The sequence below is a fragment of the Mus pahari genome, chromosome 4 (genome assembly GCF_900095145.1).
Source record: "Mus pahari chromosome 4, PAHARI_EIJ_v1.1, whole genome shotgun sequence".
Lineage (NCBI taxonomy): Eukaryota > Metazoa > Chordata > Mammalia > Rodentia > Muridae > Mus > Mus pahari.
The window spans coordinates 52,144,297-52,165,014 of record NC_034593.1 but is presented as its reverse complement, the minus strand read 5'-3'; the positions used below and the strand labels follow the sequence as shown (position 1 = coordinate 52,165,014).

Genomic DNA, 20,718 nt, shown 5'->3' with positions numbered 1-20,718 from the left:
AATAAATTAACTTCTGCAAAGTGTAAAGTGCAAACAAATGCTATGCAGTTCTAACACTCGTTCTGCTGTTTGCAATATTGAGCTACAAAAAAAAGACAAGGTTCAAACTGAAGCTGGAGTTTTAAATATCAACCATCAATGAATTAAGACCAGAGAGGATAGGATATGACCGACTCACTAGGCACAACATTCACACTTCGGTGGTTTTGCAAATGCAATCATACAGAATATTCCCTGGGGGAGAAGGGGAATCGCTTCGTGAATTTTAAGAATGACTCTGGAGAGGAAAGCCGAGCAGACATACAGGACCACTGAAATGTGCTGCACTGTCTGAGAGCAGAGAGAATGTGAACTCGGTGGGGAGAATGGTCTTAAACGTTTGGCAAAGTCTTTTCCAGCCCAAAGTAAACACAAAACAAGCAGGCTGGAGGGATATATTTCACAGTGTACAAAGCAGTTCACACGATGTCGCCATGGCCAAGTAAGCAAACATGGATCTGAGGTCATTTGAATGAGTCAAACTCTGCAATGGGTAACTCACCTAGGATGATATAAATTATTTATAATAACGATCTGCGAAAGAAATCGTCTGAAGTCGTACTAGCTACATTTTAAAAAAGTAGTTCTACAGGGTTTGCTCTTCATAGACAATCTATTCACAGTATGCTTGACTACATTACATGTGAAATCATATGGCAAAACGAAAGTGAACCCAACACAGAACAGGGAAAGATCCCTACATGTCTTAAAATGCCCTGCAATTTTCACATTCAAAATTGTATGCAGCTAATTCTAAAAAAATATTATACGGAATACTCTTAAGTTACACAAACTGATAATAATTTACTGTATTTTTTTTCACTCTAATAGGAGCAAATTACCACATACTTGAACAAAGTTAAAATAGTTACTATTTCTTTATAATAAATTTGATGTATAATTTACTTTACTTGTGCTTTTTTTTGCACCGGTTTATAAATACAGTAGAAGCAATACACAACCAAGACTGACACCAACATTAATAATTAAATTCAAAATTGTAAATACTTACCATACAAAATTGACAGCAAGTATACCTTTGATGACTACCAGAACCCTCTGGACTGTGGGGCCAGATTCTCTGGAAACCATGCCAAGTCTGAGCACTGTGGAATCTAAGGCCAGCTGTGAGATTTTATTTTATTTTTCTCAAGTTGGCATGAGGTTCTGAAGAACCTAAACTGGACAGTTATTATAATTATTATTTATTTATTTATTTATTTATTTATTTATTTATTTATTTTTTACCAAAACTGGCAGTAAGTAAAATGGACCGATTCCACCGTGGCTCTTCTGGCCTCCCGCGGTTATAGGTTGTACCTTCATGAAGAATCTGGTTAAAGATTTTGCCACTGGGAACAAATTTGAGTGCAGCTGCTTCTAAGAGGCTCCCACAGATCTCAGGGTGGCTCTTGCAGAAGCCCTGAAGAAGCGGAAGTACTAAACAACAATCCGTTTCAGCACCTTTGGACCACAACAAAAGCGAAGCAAAGTCCTTCATAAATGCGAACAAAGTTTATAAAGTGCTTATGAAAATGATCAACATTTCAAATTAAAGTGATGCAAATAAATGTTCACCCCACTGCCACAGTAGAGCGAAGGGCTAATGTGTCCACTCCCGTGAGACCCGCCACATCTTTCAGATCAGTAGTTTGGTCCACCACAGGTTAAAAAAAAAAAAAGTTAATGAATACATAAATATTTAAACCTACCATAATTCATTCTTTATGTAAATATGAGATAAAAAAGCACCAGTTTCAAAAGGTCTGCTACCACACTATCTGGAGTAGGCCTGCATGATCCACATTTTAAAACCTACTTTAAATATGATAAAACCAAACCATGACTCCTTTACTTATTTAAATACCTCTGCATGAAATGTAGCATAAAATATAGGAAAACATAAATAACCAAAGACCAAAGGAGACGTCTTATGATGACTACTAAATTTGATTTTCTGTTTTTCAGTGCAAACATAAACTTCATGTCTTCTCTTTCCGATTCAAAAGTGTGAAGGGTGTGCACAGGGAGTCACTCCTTGCTGTGGCTGGTTACCTGGGAGGAAAGCGAAAGTGACAGTTACAGATGGGAACTGGTGCTGCAGATAACACCTGCTCTCTGGAGTGCCTCAGTAACAGCCCCACGGATGGGAGAGCAGAGCGACAGGCTAGACCCTGGGGCCAATGACCATGTGATGTGACCAAATGGATTCTGTAGAGGGGCCAAGTCTGCATGAGAGACTCACAGCTGCCCACACAATGCCTTGGGATTAGATAAATTGACTCAAAGTGTCCAAGAGCTGTGTTCCAGCTCTTGACACTCTGGGGACAGCAGAGCAAGCTGGCATGCTCTTCAGATAAGTCTGCAATTCAGGACTCCTCCGTGCTGATTTATAAACACTATCAGGCAAAGCCTTCAGCTTATAGTCTCTGCAAGAATTTTAACTTGAAAATATCATTGTATTTCGTTGTTTTAATCACAGATTATTTAATAGAGTATACCTACTTAAAAAGATACACACAAATCTCATGTATGTATTCATTGAACATGGTGATGTGTTACATAAAGACACAGACAAGTGTACATTATATGTTAAAGACCAAAAACAAAAACAAAATAAAATAAAGAAAAATTAAGATATTAAGTATGACTGGCAGAGACACCAAGGAGTGTGGAGGGGGGTGGGGGGCAATTCTCTCTGTCAAGATACCCACATGCAAAGCAGGCATGCAAAAAGCTACCCCTCAGCCACAAATGGATGCCACATCACTGTTTGAACATGCAGCGGACGCCACTCTGTAACTCAGAAACACTGAATCTAAAAGCCCCGGGAAAACATGTCTCCTTTCCCTGCATAGATGGGAAAACATGACCCAGTCAATAGTGGTCACACTGGCAAAGAAATCAGGTCTTGTGACTCCAGGCCACTATGTTTCACCACACAAGGGACCCACTCCATCTCTAAAACTCCATCTCAATTCTGTCCTGAGACACTGATGTAGGGGTGATCTAAGTCAAGGTCATGGGATAAGTGAGACAGAAGAAAGCAAGGAAGGAAAGTGATGGAGCTCTACTTCAATAAAAAAACAAAACAAAACAAAACAAAACAAAAAAAAACCAGTCTTTTAAAATGTTTGAGAGGACTCAGTGTGATTTCTGAAGAGCCCACTCTGCCTATGCCGGGCTTGTCCCTGCTGCTGCTGCTGCATCCCAGGGTTCCCCTGGCTCCCTGTGAGACAGGTACTTACTAGAAAGCTGTTTCTGGAGCTGTCGCACCAGGGCGGCTGTCTGTTGCTGTTGCTGGGTCTGCTGCAAGCCTTGCCTGGGGAACTGTAATTGCAACAAGGGGAAGGATGAGTCAGCCACTCGTGCTCCACAAGGCACAGGCTGTACCTCGGGGCTGGCTAACGCACGTTCACATGCTCAGTTTGGTTTTGTCTACCGGTACAGCTGGCCAAATAGTGCTTCCCGCGGGTACTTACTTGCTTGGCATCTATCTTTAGAGTTTCTATGAAGAAGTCCTCACTACAGAGGCAGCCTACCCAAAGACCTCTCTGACAAAATGGAAGCAAGCTCTCTGCTGCGGAGATCTGCCCAACGGCAAAGGACCCCATGGGCAGAGCCTGTGAGGCAGAGCGTGGGCTGTGTAATATCTGGGCTATGACCTCCACCTGCCAGCCATAGCACCGGTGAGCTGGGCCATACACCAAGAACACTTACATTTTAAGGAGTTTTTTTTTCCTAGCACTGTCTGAGGGGAACCGGAAGTACCACACAAGAAACTGCGGCTGATGTTTGAGGAGCAGGGGGGGAGACTGACTGATCAGTGTCTGCTAGAAGCAAATCTGTTTTTAAATTAGAATCACCAGTCATAGTACTGGGTCACTTCCTAACTGCAGGTGTCAGGCCGCCTCTTTCTTTTCTTTCTCTACTCCTCCGCTGTCTTCTTGCAGCCTAGAAACAGCTGGGATGCTCTGACATGAGCATCACTTAGTCAGTACACGAAGACCTGGTTGTTTCCTGTTAACCTCAGCCTGTGCCATCCGCCAGTATGGGACAAGATAACCAGGCTGCCACAGCACCCTAGAGAGCACCTCCAGAGACAGAGAGGTAGGAGCTAACGCAGGCCAGGAAGGAGCATGGTAAGGGGGTTTTCTTTATTTTTGCCAGCTTCTTCCACAGTGGCTCTCTGCCAGCCTAGTGCATGCAAGGCACCAGCGCCTGGGCTCTTCCCTGGGTACCCCGGTTCTCTCCACCTCCCCTCTTCTCACAGCACAAGGGCTTAGAGGTCTGTGCTGTGCCTGCAGCACGTCTGCACTGCTCGTCCTTAATCTGCTTCACCTCCCTAAGGAGTTTTTTAGTAAGACCATTCTCCATGTGAAAGCAACATGAGTCTGAGTCTCTCTTCCTTGGAGGTCCTCAGTATGACTGAAAGCTGCCCAGGACTGTTAGGTCGTATAGGAAATTCAAATACAGAATGCATGGCTAAATGTGAATTTCAGACAAGTAACGAGTAACTTTTATTTTACTAATATTTAATATTTCATGTGACGAATACTGAATTTAGTCCAAGTAACCCAACGGAAGATTTGACCTAACCCTTTTTCCTAACTGCTTGCCTGAAATTCAGATTTAGCAGAAAACTCTTAATTTAGACAGCACTGCCAAGATGACTCTTCCATGTGTAATGACACACAAAGACGATAAGCCATTGCCAGCACCAACCCTCTCCACATACAGGTCTGGGAAAACAGAACAACAATCATTCCTCTGTGTGGAAAATTCAGGAAGGTGTTTTCTTTTTAATTCAACCATTTCAATGCTTAGAAGCCCACTTAACAAGTCTTTCTTTTTTTTTTTTTTTAATTTTTTTATTATTTTCTTTATTTACATTTCAAATGCTATCCCGAAAGTTTCCTATACCCCGCCCCCCACCTCTGCTCCCCTACCCACCCACTCCCATTACTTGGCCCAGGCCTTGCCTTGTGCTGGTTAACAAGTCTTTCTATGTGCCGGGCACTATTGTGGGCATTATAGGTACATATTCTGCAGCTTGATTCTGACGGAACAATGATGTTAATAAAACTTTTGGGACAGGTGCTTTCATGTTAGTGTGTGTAAACATGGAGTTTAGTATGTTAGCTCTCGACATGTCATGTAGGGCTGAACCCTTCTCCACACATACTGCATTTCTGCTAGCAAGCATCCACACAGCCCCCTTACAGAGAATGCAGAGAGAGAGAGCTGAATGTCCCTTCTCCTCAGCTTTGGCTGTTTAATCTTGAATTTTCAGAGTTATTTGAATTTAGGCTATGAATAATAAAGACCTATGAACTTTTACTACCAATATTCTCCTGATACAGGTGGGAGTTGTGTCATTTGGCTTCTGAATCCTAAGGGCATTCTTAAAACTATCTATCTTAATTTCTCATAACAGAGCATGAATTCCCCGAGAAAGATCAGTATAACACTTTTGTCTGTGGCTACTGGTCAAAAGTCACAGCAGTTATTATCTAATGCTGCTCTTGTGTATGCTTTTTGAAAGGCAAAATGGAATACAACAGAATCTTCCCCCAAGAACTAGTGTATTTTAAGTCACCTGATTAAGACAGCATAAGATGAAAAGAACAGACTTAGTCACACAGCATGGATATTATTTTCTTAAATGTTGGCAGGAGCTTCACGCTACATCTATCAAACAGAGTTAATAGTCATTTAAACACATGAACCTTTAAAGGATTGTAAGTCAATAATTACACTTATGACCAAGCTTGGGACACCATACAAATTTCCCAGAAAGGCCAGAGGCTACTTACTGCTAGTTGTCCTTTCTTCACAGAAGACAAATGACACACGCATGCACACTAAGTTGTCACCACACTTAACTGACAGCCATGGGCTTCTCTTAATCTCACACACACATTTTACAGAAAAGCTTCTGTAGGACATCTTGAAGAGGTGATCATTTCTGTCCTAAGGCAGTTTTGACCTTAAAAACACCTTTATACCGTGATTAACTTGGCCATGGGTATTCATTGTCACTGCCTACTATGTCCCAACGGATACCAACAACTAAAGGAGGTTGACAAAGCCACAGTCAAAAGACAACAGACCTAGCACTGCCTTTCACGGTGGTTTACACTGAAGCTTTCCAACATGAGCTCCACATTTCTCTCTTTGGATCTCTGTTAGGGCTTCAACTGTATCACTCAAAATAGAAATGCTGCAGTCCCAAACCCCGGGATTGTGACATCACTTGGAAGCAGAGCCTTTCTAGAGGTAGCCATGATTAATTACTATCATGGAATCCAACACAACATGAATGGTACTCTCATAAAAAGGGAGACGTGGGTACGTTAGTGCAAACAGTGAGAACGCCATGTGAGGGTGAAACAGAGCTCATGTACCAAAGGCAGCCAGTGCACAGTGAGGAACTGGAACAGAGGGCATGGCACGGGCTCTCCCATCAGCAAGCAGAAGGAACCACCATTGCTGAATCCCCATCTTTCACTTCCAGTTTCCAGAACAGAGAGAGAGAAAAACACAAACCCCTTTTTAAGCCACCTCAGTTCAGGTACCTAACTAACAAATCAGTGCAACTTCTGAAGCTCTTCAACTAAAAAGGTCTAGCCATCATATGCTACTTTTCCTGTACAACACAGCCACTCAGCCATTTCCAATGATTCTCAGTCCTCTGGTACCAAAGAACATACTTGGTACTTCCATAGCACGCTCCCTAATGCCTCACAGGCTGCCGGCCTCTACTGAATATAACAAATAAGCACTGAACTGAAATCCACTGCAGCCATCGGCAGGCAGGGAGTGGCAGGTCAGGAAGGGGGTGTGGTAACTTACTCCTCCCGTCATGCAACATCAACCACAACCCCAGAGGAGTCCAAGCTCACCTCTCCTCGGCAGCTGGCTCACCACACTCTTCTCCAAAGATGGGAACTGAGGGGAGAGCAGGCCTGAAACATGAGTTGGATCTGCTAAGGGTGTCTATTATGACTAGAAGCCAAAGGTGTTTAAAAAATAGTGAATCTCAGGGAATGTAATCAAAAAGGAAATGGGAATTTTTTTCCTTAAAGTTGCTGAGGCACTGTGCCCTTGATATTGACATACATAATTAGTTGAAAATATTTTTATATTTGTTTTCTATTATGAGACAATGAAAAAGAGGTATAGAATACATACCAAAATATCTTTAACAGTACTATCTTTAAAACTGGTAACAGTCCAAAATTTTAATGGCAGAGAAATGTCTCAGCAACTGAAAAGTACAACTACATCAAAATAATAATTTAAAAGTATGTGTATATCCAGGTGCAGTGGCACACACCTTTAATCCCAGTACTGGGAATGCAGAGGCAGGCACATCTCTGTAAGTTAAGTGCCCGCCTGAGCTAGATAGTGAACTCCAGGACAGTCAGGTCCCACCCTGTCTCAAAGTGGAAAGTGAAGAGATGGCTCAGTTGTTAAAGGCTTAGGTCACAACCAATAGATTGATGCATAGATAAAAAGATAGATAGATAGATAGATAGATAGATAGATAGAATATAGATTTATAGATAGATATCATACAAATGTACTAAAGTAAACCTAAAAAGAATTATAATGATGAAACATCTTGATAGTATTGACCACTCCTATAATTTCAAATTCTGAAACTGACCACTTAGATCTAAATGTTGTAAATTTTCTAGCCCATTCTGAGGCTTACAGACACATGCCATCTGGTCCCTAAGCTATAACTCCTGATTGGATTATTTATGAAAGATTGTTCTCTATTGAAACAATGCTGTGTTTCTCAGTGAGAATTGGAAGCCTTCTGCCAAGCAGAAAAAATAAAATAAAATAAAAGGCTCATTACAGATTATTAAGTTTCCTAATAATAAATAATAAAGACATTTATTTCCATCAAATTATTTTCTCATGAGCATAATGAGAAAAAAAAAAGTTATCTTCCAAGCTCTGAATTACTTCCTCAGTCCTTGGGATGGTAGTATGGTAAGCCAGTGGGTGAAACACAGCCTAATAATCAACAGTATTGCCTTAGAAATCAGTATTAAATTGCTTGTTCTTTATACACAATAGCTCAGTTAATTATTCACAGAACTATAATCTGAGTATAAAAATGTCAAACTCCCTTTGATGGGCTATGCCCTAATGCTTGTGGGTCAATGACTGTATAACTCTGTCACTGTTTTAAACTACAATGGAGAGGTTTAAAGAAAAAGTTCCCCAGACCTATAAATACAGGTTAGTAACAGAATTCAGTTTCTTTGTTTATCCTACCCAAAATAGCAAACACATCTAAGGCATTTGGTACTCCATTCATAAGGAATTATGAAGCACAAACTACAAACAAAGCTAACGTTGTATCTTCATTATTATTTCTCAAAAAACGGTGTTTTGAATGCAAACTGTCTCCACAGGCTCATACATTGGAATGCATGCTTCCTAGTTGGTGTAGCGTTCATGATGAATTCAGAGTTGTGTTACTGGAGGGTGGGGGGTATTGCACTCTGAGGTTTCAAAAGCCTGGTCTCTGCCTCTGGTCTGTAGATGTAACCACTCAGCCACCATGCTACTACCAGGCCTGCCTGCTTGCTGCCATGCTCTCCACCAAGATGGTCATGGACTCACCCTCAGAGTCCCCTGTAAAATGCTGTCTTTTATAAGTTTCCCAGTTCATGGTGACTCTTCACGGCAACAGAAAAGTAACTAAGACATCATATATCGTTATTACATATGAAATGAAATACAATTGAGTAGCAAGTAGAGGAAAATCCCTGACCCAACCTCTAAATTAAGCTTACAGCAGAAGGCAGAGGTTCACATTGAGTATCATCCTCTGTCACTTCCTACCTTGTAATTCTGAATGGGACGTCTCTCAGTGACCCTAGAACTCCCCAATGGTAGGCTGATGGGCCCACGAACTCCAGCCATCCTGCTGTTCCCACCTGCCCAGTGCTGGAGTTACAGGCAATGACGTATTTTAGGATTTACATATCTGTTATATATCTGTGTGAGTGAATCTTTACATTTTTCCTTATAAGAAAAAAATACAGATTAAATATGAATGACTATAGGTAATTGAAATATAGGGACTTTATTATTTGTGAGGAACAGAGCATGCAATATTTCATTTAATTACACACCTGAATCAAAGTTTTAAAAAGTTTAAAATATGCTGTAATTATCATATATTCAATAAAAACTATAGATCTACATTTAAAGTTTGCATTTTTGATAAAAGGGTGTTACTGTACAATCATTTCCTCATTAGCAATTACTACATACAAGTTACCATTCTTGAATTATTGGGTTTCTTACATTTAACAAGGACTCATGTACATCATAGATCACTAGAAAGGTGTAACTATGTGACAGTTACTTCCGTTAGGGTCACACTCAATACCGCTGCTAACAATAGTACTAGAGCATGGGAATCTTTGTTTTACATAAAGAGTTAGGATTTTTTCCAGTCAGCATCAAATGTTCCAAACACTCAACAAGACCTATTTGCATAGATTTTGGCTTTCTGTCAAAACCTTTAGAATACCTGGTTGTGTATAGAAGGAAAACACAAAGAGTAGTGCTAAGTTTTATTTGTCTGACTTAATAACCTACTCAATGGAAAGACATTTTTTCATTGTGTTACAGTGTTGGGAATCAAACCCAGAGACTTGTATGGGCAAGGCAAGTGTCCCTCCCACTGAGCTATACCTTCAGACTGGGGAAAGATTTTGATGATTTTTAATTTTTTTTAATTTGTATTAGATATTTCCTTTCTTTACATTTCAAGTGTCATCGCCTTTCCTGGTTTCCCTCTGAAAACCCCTCATCCCACCCCCTTACCCCCTGCTTCTATGAGGGTGTTCCCCTACCCATTCCCGCTTCCCTGACTGATTTTTTAAAAAAAGATTTATTTATTTTTATGTATCTGTATTTGTGTATTTATTTTTAGTACTCCATCTGCATATATACCTACATACCAGAAAAGGGCATCGGATCCCATTACAGATGGTTGTGAGCCACCATGTGGTTGCTGGGAATTGACCTTGGGACCTCTGGAAGAGCAGCCAGTGTAGCAGTTAACAATAAGCTATCTCTCCAGCCCTGATTTTGATGATTTTTTAAATCAGCAAATTTCACCTGACTATTGCTAGGTAACAACAGATACTCAGTAAAGTTGGGAGAAGACTTTAAGCTATTCTTAGTGATGCCAAATTTTTAAATCAAAGGGTCAAGTGGTAGATTTCACTTTTAAGATATGCTTTCCTGAGCTGGAGAGGTGGCTCGCCATTAAGAGCAAACACTACTCTTCCACGTGACCTGAGTTCAGCTCCTAGCACCCAAGTTACTTCAGGCAGCTCACAACTACATTTAACTCCAGTTCCGGGGAATTCAATGCCTTCACTGATCTCTGGATACATAGCACTCACAAGCACAAACCAACACTCACAAGCACAAACCAACACTCAGACATACAAATATACAAATAATTAAAACTGAAATGAAATTGTAAAAAGCACACCTTCCTTTGTATTAAAAACACACAAGCAACAATGGGAAAGTTCTTCCTGGGAGTCGAATACCAGGCAACCAAAAACAGGATGACACCATTCGAGAGTAAGCATTTTTCTCCTTCCACAGGAGAAGCGGAAAGGGACAGCCAAGGACAACACTGGTGGGTGAGAGTCTAATGAGTAACAGGACAGATTGGATGAATCCCTGTCCTTACATTATTACTTTAGAAGAAGCAGTTAGTGACTTTATGATGGGAAGCCATCAGACACCGCTTCCCCAGGAGTTGTGAAGGCCCTTGTGATGCGGGTACATGAAGCAGCTCTTCAACACAGGAACTGCTGGCTGTCATGCTTAAGCAGTGAATCAGCTCAGTAGCATTTAGAAAAGAAAGAAATAACTCATCATTACTAAGATGAAGTCATGGCACTTTGGAATTGTTGCAAATTCTGTGTGGGTAAAGGAGACATGGAAGCTAAATAGTAATGAGCCAGAGGCAGGGAAATACATGGCAAAAAGGATACTGAACTACCACGGCCATAGCAAAAAAAAAAAAAAAAAAAAATCCAAAGCCATTTATGCATCCGAGTATGAAATCAGTGTTCAATGTCCTAACTTCAGCCACCATAACCAGTGGTTTTATGTCTGTGGGTTTGTGTGCTTTGCCATGCTGAGATCCCGCCCAGGGTTACTCATGCTAGCAAGCACTTCACTAACAGAACCAGCAGCCATCTTGCTCTAGGGAAAAACAGATTGAAACATTCAAAATTAAACTGGCGCATGGTGACAGCTGCCTGGTATGTGGGGATCAGGAGAAAGCTGGAACGGAGGGAGGAGGGGAAACTACAAAACCAAGGTGGCCACATGGGACTTTGTGAGCACAGGTGAAGGGGTTAGGGAAATTCTTTGTACCATTCTTGAAGCTTTTCTGTGGGTTTGAAACTATGTAAGAAAGGGGGGGAGGGAGGGAGGGAGGGAGGGAGGGAGGGAGGGAAAGAGGGAGGGAGGGAGGGAACTTCCTTCCCGAACACTATGCAGGTAATCAGTATTCTAGCTGAGAGTCTCTTTTATTTCTAAAAAAAGTTGCCCTAGCCAACTTTATGCTCCTGACAAAGAAGCCAGTTTCATTCTGCCTCTACTTAAGGAAAAAAAAAAGGTTACATAGATTGCCATAAATATTTGTAAACAAAAAGAATCAAAACTGGAAAAGCTAGATAGACACTTGGTACAAAAGAATGGGATTCAGCTGGCCAGAGAAGTGTATGTCAAATGTCCCTGGGACTAGCAGGGACTCTCTACTGGGTTGGTACCACAGGAGAGACCTGCTTGGGTCCAGCCTTTAACCAAGGGACTCCACTAACTCGCCAGTGTGCTGCCACGGCTCCATGCCCCTTTCCTTTCTGATGCAGGGCTGGCGACCTGTGGCACTGTTGCTCTCCCCTGGCAATGAGTGCATTGCTGACAAGCCTCGGGTAGAGCTCACAGAGAACAAGCCATCAGCATTGACATCGCTGAGGTTTTCAAATCACCCGTGTTATGCACATGCTCCCAAAATCAATTTGAGAAGTTAAGGAAGTGGACTGTAGATTATGATCAACGTGGAAATTCTTGCAGAAAAATGCTAACTGGAGAGAGAGACTTGGTTTAATTACTAACATGTCATTTTACAAAGTACTTTCATACTCTCTGAGAATGTTATAAAATATCTAAGATCATCTTAACATATACATGAAATCATTCTTTACTCTTCATAGAAAAGGTCTTAATATCTTACTGATAAGATTCTCATCCATTGAGTGCTTTACATTTTTTTTCCAGAAAGGAAAATGGTAAGATTGTGTAAAGCAAAATTTTATTTATATATTGAAATTTATTAGTGTATATTAATTATTCATTTAAATTAAAATAAATATGCCAAACTCCTATAAGAACAAAACCCTGACAGAATTCTAGGAAAGGTGGTTAAGTATATTCAGACAGTTTCCCTCTTAAAATTTCATGGCTATGGAGAGTGCACCTGCTTTAAAGGAGAAACCCAGATCCTGGTTCCAAACACAAGGCCTTACCAAAGGCTGCTGGGGCTGCATTGCTTGGAGACCAAGGGCCTGACTCTGGGTCTGTGAGGGCTGCTGGGGCTGGGGGGCCTGCTGGGGCTGCTGCATCTAGAAAGAAAGAAAAAGATTACGGTAGCCCCTTAAAACGGTGGGGCTGAGACACATCTGAACAGCCCTCACTAATATACATTTTATCTCTTCCATTTAAGCAAAGTGGTTGAGATACACTCTCAAAAAATATGTCATTAGGTGATTCTTGCATTGTCTGAACATTGTACAGTGTACATACAAAAAAAATACATGGTGTAGTCAACCACACACCTTGGCTGTGGGATATACATTGGACAGCTTATTACTTCTAGGGCCATGGTGAACAAAATGAAATTAAGAGTGAATTAAGGACATGGTAAATGATACAACTTAGAGACACAGAAAACACAAGATGCACGAGCCTGCTGCTGATAAAACATAACATGCTGTTTTATTCTTTCCCGCTAGTGCAAATAAATCAAGCTAGGACCTTATGCATCCCAGGCAAGTCCTCTACTGCTGAGGAACATCTCCAGCCATGAAAGGAACCTTAAGAGGCAAGAGTATACTCTATAACAACAATATAGAGCGTACAGAATAAGTAGGCATATCAGGGGACGGTTCTTTCCTAGTATTAAGCACTTCACTAAAGTGATGCTCTTATACAAGAGGCAGTGGGATACATCTCTTTACAGCAGCAAACACACTTACATTGTGCTATGATGATGCTATCGTGATACTGAAGCCCATGGTGTCACAAGGTAAAAGCATTTTAAAGCTGTGCTAAACTCTGAAGGGATCTCTGTGGCCTCAGCCTGCCACTGACAGAAATGTTACTGCGTGAGGCATGACTGTAATCCTGCATCCTACATCTTCACCTTGTCAAACTCTGCTCCTCCTTTAAGTGTTTTTAACGACACAAACTTGTTCTTCCAGGAGGCCTTCCCAAACTAAAGGTTTCTGCCTCTGGCAGCCAGAGCTTACTGTTCAGGGATATCTTGAACACTTACTGTTTCGGCCTCTTCCACATGCTCTGCCAGTCCACCCACAAGCGACCTATCTCACACTTCCAACTAACACAAGCACCAGTCAGGAACTATCTTCCCTGTGATATTTGGAAGACCCCTGAGGACTCCATTCTTACCTTTATTATAGGATATAAACTAGCCCATAATTACCAGCATGAAATACAGATGCTTGTCCACACTAAATTGGCTCAAATCCATAGCTCTTAGAAAACACTTCTAAGTCACAGAAGAAACAGAATGCATATATAAGGTGGGAAGGATATATATATATATATATATATATATATATATATATATATATATATTCTCAGTGGCCTTTAGTTACTGGTGACCTGACTAGATTTTCATCATATGCATTTCCCCAACTTTGTCTACATACTATTCCCCAAATTATTTGACCTTTTAAAGTGAAAACAATAAATATGTACTTCGAGATCTGCAATACTTGCAGATCTGGAGTCCCAGCAGTGGTGCAGATGTGTGTCAACACGAACCGTGTTGGCTGAACCAGGAGCACTGCAATGCAGAACTACCATTCACTTGGTTCTCTGCACAATGTTTCAAGAGAGATGAACTCAACTTCTCAACTGCTGACATTTTCCTTTATGCCAACAGCCAATCATAAAGAGAAGAATAAATGTAATTTAGACAAACAGACAATTCACACTCTCTTTCTTTTTTTGTTGATAAGAAACAGTATCGGGGTTAAGGCTAACAGGGGGAAAGGAACAGGTTACCTAGTGAGAAAATGATCTATTTGCCGCCTTGAAAATGCCCTGGGAAGGCAGAGAGCGGTAAGCAAGAGCCATTCAAATAGTTGCCCTGAAAAAATATTTGCAGACTTGTAGGGCAGAGGCTAAAGAATGTAACAGTCTCTGTTTTAGTAGTTATGTTACTAAAAATTATTAGAAGTAATAATCAAACTAGTGCTTTGCTTGAACCGTCCTGAACTGGATTGTCGGCTTATCTGACGCACAGTTAGAAAGCAGCTCTATCCTCTTTTCCATTTTATTGATGACAAGTTCAAGAGTAGTTTTTTTTTTTTTTTCTTTACCACCTTGGCAATGGCCTCTATACAATGAGTAGGACGTCAGTAGGCTATAGTCACCCAAATCAGTTACCATGTATTATAACTTTTAAAATACTTTATCCAAAATGAGGATGTACTGATTGTCACCTTATAAACTGAAGCTCTGTTCTACTGCGGGCTGGTCTTCACTTTTCCTTGCTGCCTTGAATCCTCTCAACTACAATTCTGTAGATCGCACTAGATTCAGACTTCATCACTTGGGCATATTTACGGTTTAGATTCTTAGGGGAACTATTTTTTTCTTTCTCTCCATCCAGTATAAAAGTTGAGACATATCTCCCTTAAGGTCCTTCCTGCATCCCTGCTTTCTTGCCTGTCACCTCATAGAGCATAAATAGTTCTCTTGTACCTACCCTGCTCGACTAGATTCCACATTTTCCCGTGTTTCTGTGTAGGTAAATAAAATAAAGTTGCACCTCATTTTTGACTGGCAATGAGAGTTCTCTTAACAGTCTTACCAAGAAGTATCTAACACAAAAGCATCGCTTGTTAATAATGAAGAAAAATAGCACAGATTTAACACGATTGCCTGCCTGCCTGCCTCTGCTTCTTCCTTCATTCCAGTGCTGGGGATTAGCCCAGGGCCATGTGCATTCTGGCAAGGTGCTTTACCAATGACCTATATCCCCCATCCACAATAATACTGGAATAAAGAAATCAGAATGTGCTAAAGGGAGAAACCCTTGAGACTTCTATTAGAAGTCTCAAGTATTTATAGCAAATGAACACACAATAGCTTTCTGGATTCCAACGCAGAGCCCTCCAAATTGTGTAATCTCTGCTTCTCCATCTCCACAGTTTAAGTAGAGAAGAAGTGTGGTAGAAATCATAACGTTATGAGAATCAAAGAGATGACTGCAAGCTGCTTTTGTTCCTGTCATGAATATTACATGATTTGCTCTTCATGAATATTACATTTTGTATGCAAATTGTAGGCTCTTCGTCAATTAGCGACCAGGTAAGCTGAGGCTTACATTTAAACTAAGGCATCCAGGTGCCCCTTGAAGCTTTGGGAAAGGGAATGGTTCTGAGCAACGCAGTCTCCTGCCCATGGCCTGGCAGATACAGAGAAAAGAAAACTCTCTCTAGATGGAACTTCAGTGTACTCGCCGAGCTCCTTAGTGTGAAATACGTAGGGCTCTTTGGAAGTTAACGCTTCACTGTAAACGTATCTGCACTACCCTTAGGGATGTTAGGGATGGCATCTCCCTCACCTCCCTACCCCATACCTGGAGGAGTCTCTGCTGCTGTCGAACTTGCTGCTGTCTGGGCCTCATTGGGTCCTGAGGCAGGGGCACCGAGGGGAGGTTGGGATGTGCGGGAGTCAGCACAGCATCAATTCCCCCGCCCACCAGAGGGCTCTGCTGTAGAGCCTGGTGGTTCAGTCTGGCAAAGAATAATGCAACTTGTGTTCAGGAACCAGGTGTACCACGGAAGTCAGTCAGTGCCTCCAGCATTTTACACATATCCACCAAGAAACAATCCGTGCTCAATAATCATGTGCACAATTAAAACGGGAAAAGGGCAGAGGATCAGATAACATATGTGACCGAACAAGAAAAAAAGACGGTGAACATGCTACTTTGAGCCAAGTAGCAATCATATAGAAATTACTTTTCAAAAAAAAAAAAAAATCAAATTCGTTGTTAGCAGTTAAGTGAAAATAATTTAATATTTACTTCGGGAAGACTGGGAATAGAACGGCTGAACAGTCGTATTTCATTACTTCTCAGGTATCGCTGTGAGTCAGCAGTTTTATTATCTAATTTTAAAAATGAAGCAGTGGACATAGAGAAATAAGTAAGGTCACCCAGAAAAAAAAAAGTGACACAGGTGGGATTTGAACTCAGAATTTTTTGAGCACTGAAGCTCAACTTACTGAGCTCTGCTATGCTACTACTTATTATAAAACATGGTGAGCATAGGGCATGCTTTACAAATTAACTTATTTCCCACAAATACCACCTACCTCCCTAACTTTCAGAGAGTAATTATCCTGAGCAGATATGTAGCTAGTCACTGATGGTAATTCATGGGACCTAAGCTGCTATCCACTGTACAATGCACAACTTTACAAACCTAATTCTTCTGGACTATATTATCTAACGTGATTGTATATTTTGATAAGCAATGATGATTCCTATCTGTGCCATCCAATGAAATGGCCTTTAGCCACTAGGACTAGTTAGACAGTTATCAGGGTTTAGAAATAAACAAAGCTGCAAGGCTCCTTGGTCAAAGCTACAGAATTTCAAGGGATAGCCGAGCATCCCGCCAGGTCTTCATGTCACCGCACAGACCATGAACCTCAAATCTAGCCATGCTGGACAGAGCCGGCTAATGTGCACTTGAAAAGTGACTAATGTGCCTGCAGAAATAAATGTTAAATCAAATTTAATTAATTTAAATTTAGCCATGTGTGGATAGCAGCTACAACAATGAGCAGTACAGACACACACCCTAGGAGGAAGGGGTGTGATTAAAACAAGAACCAGAAGAGTTGGCCGTGAGTCATCTCTGAGGGTGGGAAAAATAGAAACTAAGTTATAACAAAACTTTGCGAAGCACCATGTACAATTAGCACTACAACATAGACTGGCTGGATTAACAAATCCTAGTAAGGTGCTGCTAACAATGATCGATAGTTTTCTCAGATACTTTTAATAATAAATTTAAAAAAAAAAACCTTTTGGGGGAGAAAAGGCAGAAAAGAAAGACCACTAGCACTAGCACATGGGTATTATCTGAAAAATCTTACATAGCCCACATGGAAGAAGTGAGTCAAAACCACAGTGTTCTTGAATGAAAGAATTTGGAACCTCTATTGCACGTTGGTTTAAAAAAAAAAAGAGAGAGAGAGAGAGAGAGATGTCAGGATGCAAATAGAGGAGCTCAAAAACCATTACGGTATCAAACGCTTGGAAGAAGCATAACAATCCCAAGGCCGAGAGGGTTTACTATCGCAATTACTTCAACAGGTATCACCTCTGAGAGCCAGCTACAGGCTGCAGGTACGGGGAGGCCTGCTGCTGCACGTAGCCACTTGGCTGCTGCTGAAGCTGCCGGAGTCTTTCCATCAGCGCTGGGCTGGAATGTGCAGCCGGATAGGCCCTGGAGTTGTAGCTGGGGGAAAGGACCACGCCACCAGGCTGCTGCTGAGCTGCCTGTTGCAAAGGCATCTGTGTTCCATACATTGTGTAGCCCTGGGGCATGGTCTGCGGGAAGGCACAAAGGAAAATGTCAGTGCTCCAGTTAGCACCCATATTCCCATCCCTAAGAAACACGGGGCGAAGATAAGCCCGGGAGGTCCAACCTGAAACTCACTGCTCTCACAGCCTGGGATGACTCAACACATGAGGATGGCTACCCTTGCAGGCGAGAAGTCTAACTAGACACTTAGAGAATAGACTGGCTGGATAATGAATCCACAGAAGTCTCTCGTTAAAAATAATTGGGTATCCATTTGCTTTCTAAGTTGAGCTGTCTATTTATAGGCTAGGAAGGGCACCTTTCTGCATAGAAATAATCAGCGTAGTGTCTGCACATTCCATGCCTAGATTCAACAAAACCAAAGCAACATCAGTATCATCTCCAAAGTGGGACAAGCAAGGGAGGGGCGGTCCCCAGTGAACATCAACTGGCGGGGTTTACTTTCCCATTAGCACAAGAACCTATTTCTCTAAACCTTGATCCTTTACGTAAAGGACAAACATGGAGTTTTCTGGATCGCAAGATAACAATTCTCTGAACAAAAACGCTGCCTGTTCTCTGGATCCCTGGACACCACATATTAAAGCAGTTTAAGAACTCTGACTCTGGAGACAAGAGTGATACACACTGAAATGCAGAAGCAGCCTCCGGGAACCCCGACTCGGGACCTATGTAAGACAAACAGGGCACTCCTTCCGGCTGGATACATAGAATGAACAGCCAGCCCCAACACAAAGCTTGTCAAAATATCAGGTCTTTTTTTATAAAAGAAAGAAGTAAGGGTGTAAGGATGTAGAAGGGCTATTTTATTTTATTTTACTTCAGACAGGGTATCTCTGTATAGCCTTGACTGTCCTGGAACTCATTTTGTAGACCAGGATGGTCTTGAACTCATAGAGATCCACCTGCCTTTGCCTCCCAAGTGCTGGTATTAATGGTATGCAGCACCAGCGCCTAGCAAAGGTCTACATTTTTTAAAGGTAAGCGCACACTTTGTCGAGCATTTACTGTGTATGTGAAGTATGTTAATTCCATAGGTTGCCTTGAATCCCACATCTTTCCTCTTGATCTTATAGAAAAGGAAGCTAGCCCTCAGAGTACCATGCATGTCACACAGCTACAGGGTCAACAGCACCTGTACTGCGACCTGACCCACTGTCTTGTTCTTCTACCATGATCCCTCATGGAAGTTATCTTTGAATATGAAAATTTCTATAACAAATTATACCATTAAACACTATATCATAAATAACTGAGATTAGTAAACATTTTAATTGATTGATTGATTGATTGATTGATTGATTGACTGATTTTGAGATGTGGTCTCAACTATATAACCTTAGCTGGCCTTGATGCTCCTGCCTCTGCCTCTTGGGTGGATGTTAGCGGTACATGCCACCACCTTGGATCAAGTGCTTCAATACGTTATCAGTGGCAGAAGAGAAGCCTGAATTAATTTCCATTTCTAATCTAAGAATTTCCTGATCAATCCTGGGACTGACTCAACAATTACTGTCCTGAAATCATGGAAGCAGAAATAACTAAGTTCTCTATCTAGATGAGGAGCAGGTTCCTTGATCTCCTGCTCCAAAGAAATAGCATTAAACATCAAGGAATCTTTGCTTCAAAGCAGTGTGGGTACCTGTGCTTGTTGCAGCCCTGGATACTGAGGGAGCTGAGGGGAGGGCCGTGCTTGTGCAGTAAAGAGAGCAGCCTGGTCCCCTGGCTGGCCCTGGAAAACAAAATCAGGACAGACTCTGTAACTGAAAGTGCTTGAGTTGAGCTTCCGAATACAGAACTTACAGATTTCAGACTGTTCGGTGAGGACAGCTTCAGACTGTGCTCTGAATGTCACCACCAGTAACACACATATATTTACGCCTAACTCCTCTCAGCAAAGAGTTTCTTAAATGGCTCTCTAGGAGGGCACACATGCTTCTCTGGGTACCGAAGAGTCCTTTAATTGTGGCTCTCCAGTCACAGGCACTACCCAAAAAAAGACACATGGCATAGTCTCACCACATATAAAATTCCCATGGATTCTTAATGAAGCTTTATCATAGTGATCTGAAAACTGTACATACTGTTTTCTGAGGAAATTTGAATACCTTCTAAGACTTTATAATGAGGTGTATTCAATAAAATTTCTAAGTTAATAGCAAGTATAATTCTAACCAACTACATGTAGAATAGAACCAGTTAAGATCTTTTTACTTTTTAATTTAATACACTTTGGCCTTCAGACTATAAATCAGAATGATAGCAATACATGAACTTCATATCCTCCTCACTGAGCTTATTTTATGAAAGCCTGGAGTGATATTCACAGAGGGGGAAAGCCTAGGATCTCAGCATTCCTGCGTTTCCCAAGACTTCATTAACAGGGTGAAATAAGTTCAATGTGTAATTATTTTACTACAGTCTCACAATTAACAAGTGCTAGATTATAGTTGCATTAAATAGTTTTAGAGTGCCTTGGAAAAACTAAATACATGACTAACAAAGAAAAGGGATAAATGCTTTTTAGTTGAGGTAGGAGAATGCCAATGCCAACCACAGTAAGAATGCAACATCTGTCAAGCCTGGGCTGCTACAAAGCCATGACCTAAACTCCAGCACTCTTAATCCAGTCAGAGTGTCTCCATCAAGAATAGATGACCTAGTGACCCAGCACAAGGGAAGGCCTGGGCCAAGTAGTGGGAGTGGGTGGGTAGTGGAGCAGGGGCGGGGGGGGGGG

General features: G+C 41.4%; 1 protein-coding gene across 10 annotated transcripts in view; it reads right to left on the bottom strand.

Moving 5' to 3' along the window:
• Window position 1: 1 nt before the first annotated feature.
• Window positions 2-20,718, bottom strand: part of Med12l (mediator complex subunit 12L) — a 299,671-nt gene continuing 278,954 nt past the window's right edge. For 7 of the 10 annotated variants that reach the window (XM_029537714.1, XM_029537710.1, XM_029537713.1 and 4 more), the window contains 6 exons: window positions 19,624-19,713; window positions 17,757-17,986; window positions 16,001-16,157; window positions 12,636-12,731; window positions 3,288-3,369; window positions 2-2,094 (listed from right to left, as the gene is read on the bottom strand). In XM_029537714.1, the coding sequence (XP_029393574.1) occupies window positions 2,042-2,094; window positions 3,288-3,369; window positions 12,636-12,731; window positions 16,001-16,157; window positions 17,757-17,986; window positions 19,624-19,713 (708 nt within the window). In that variant the 3' untranslated portion in view covers window positions 2-2,041. The remainder of the gene's footprint in view (window positions 2,095-3,287; window positions 3,370-12,635; window positions 12,732-16,000; window positions 16,158-17,756; window positions 17,987-19,623; window positions 19,714-20,718) is intronic. The other 3 variants (XM_029537715.1, XM_029537717.1, XM_029537718.1) reach the window with 3 other exon arrangements.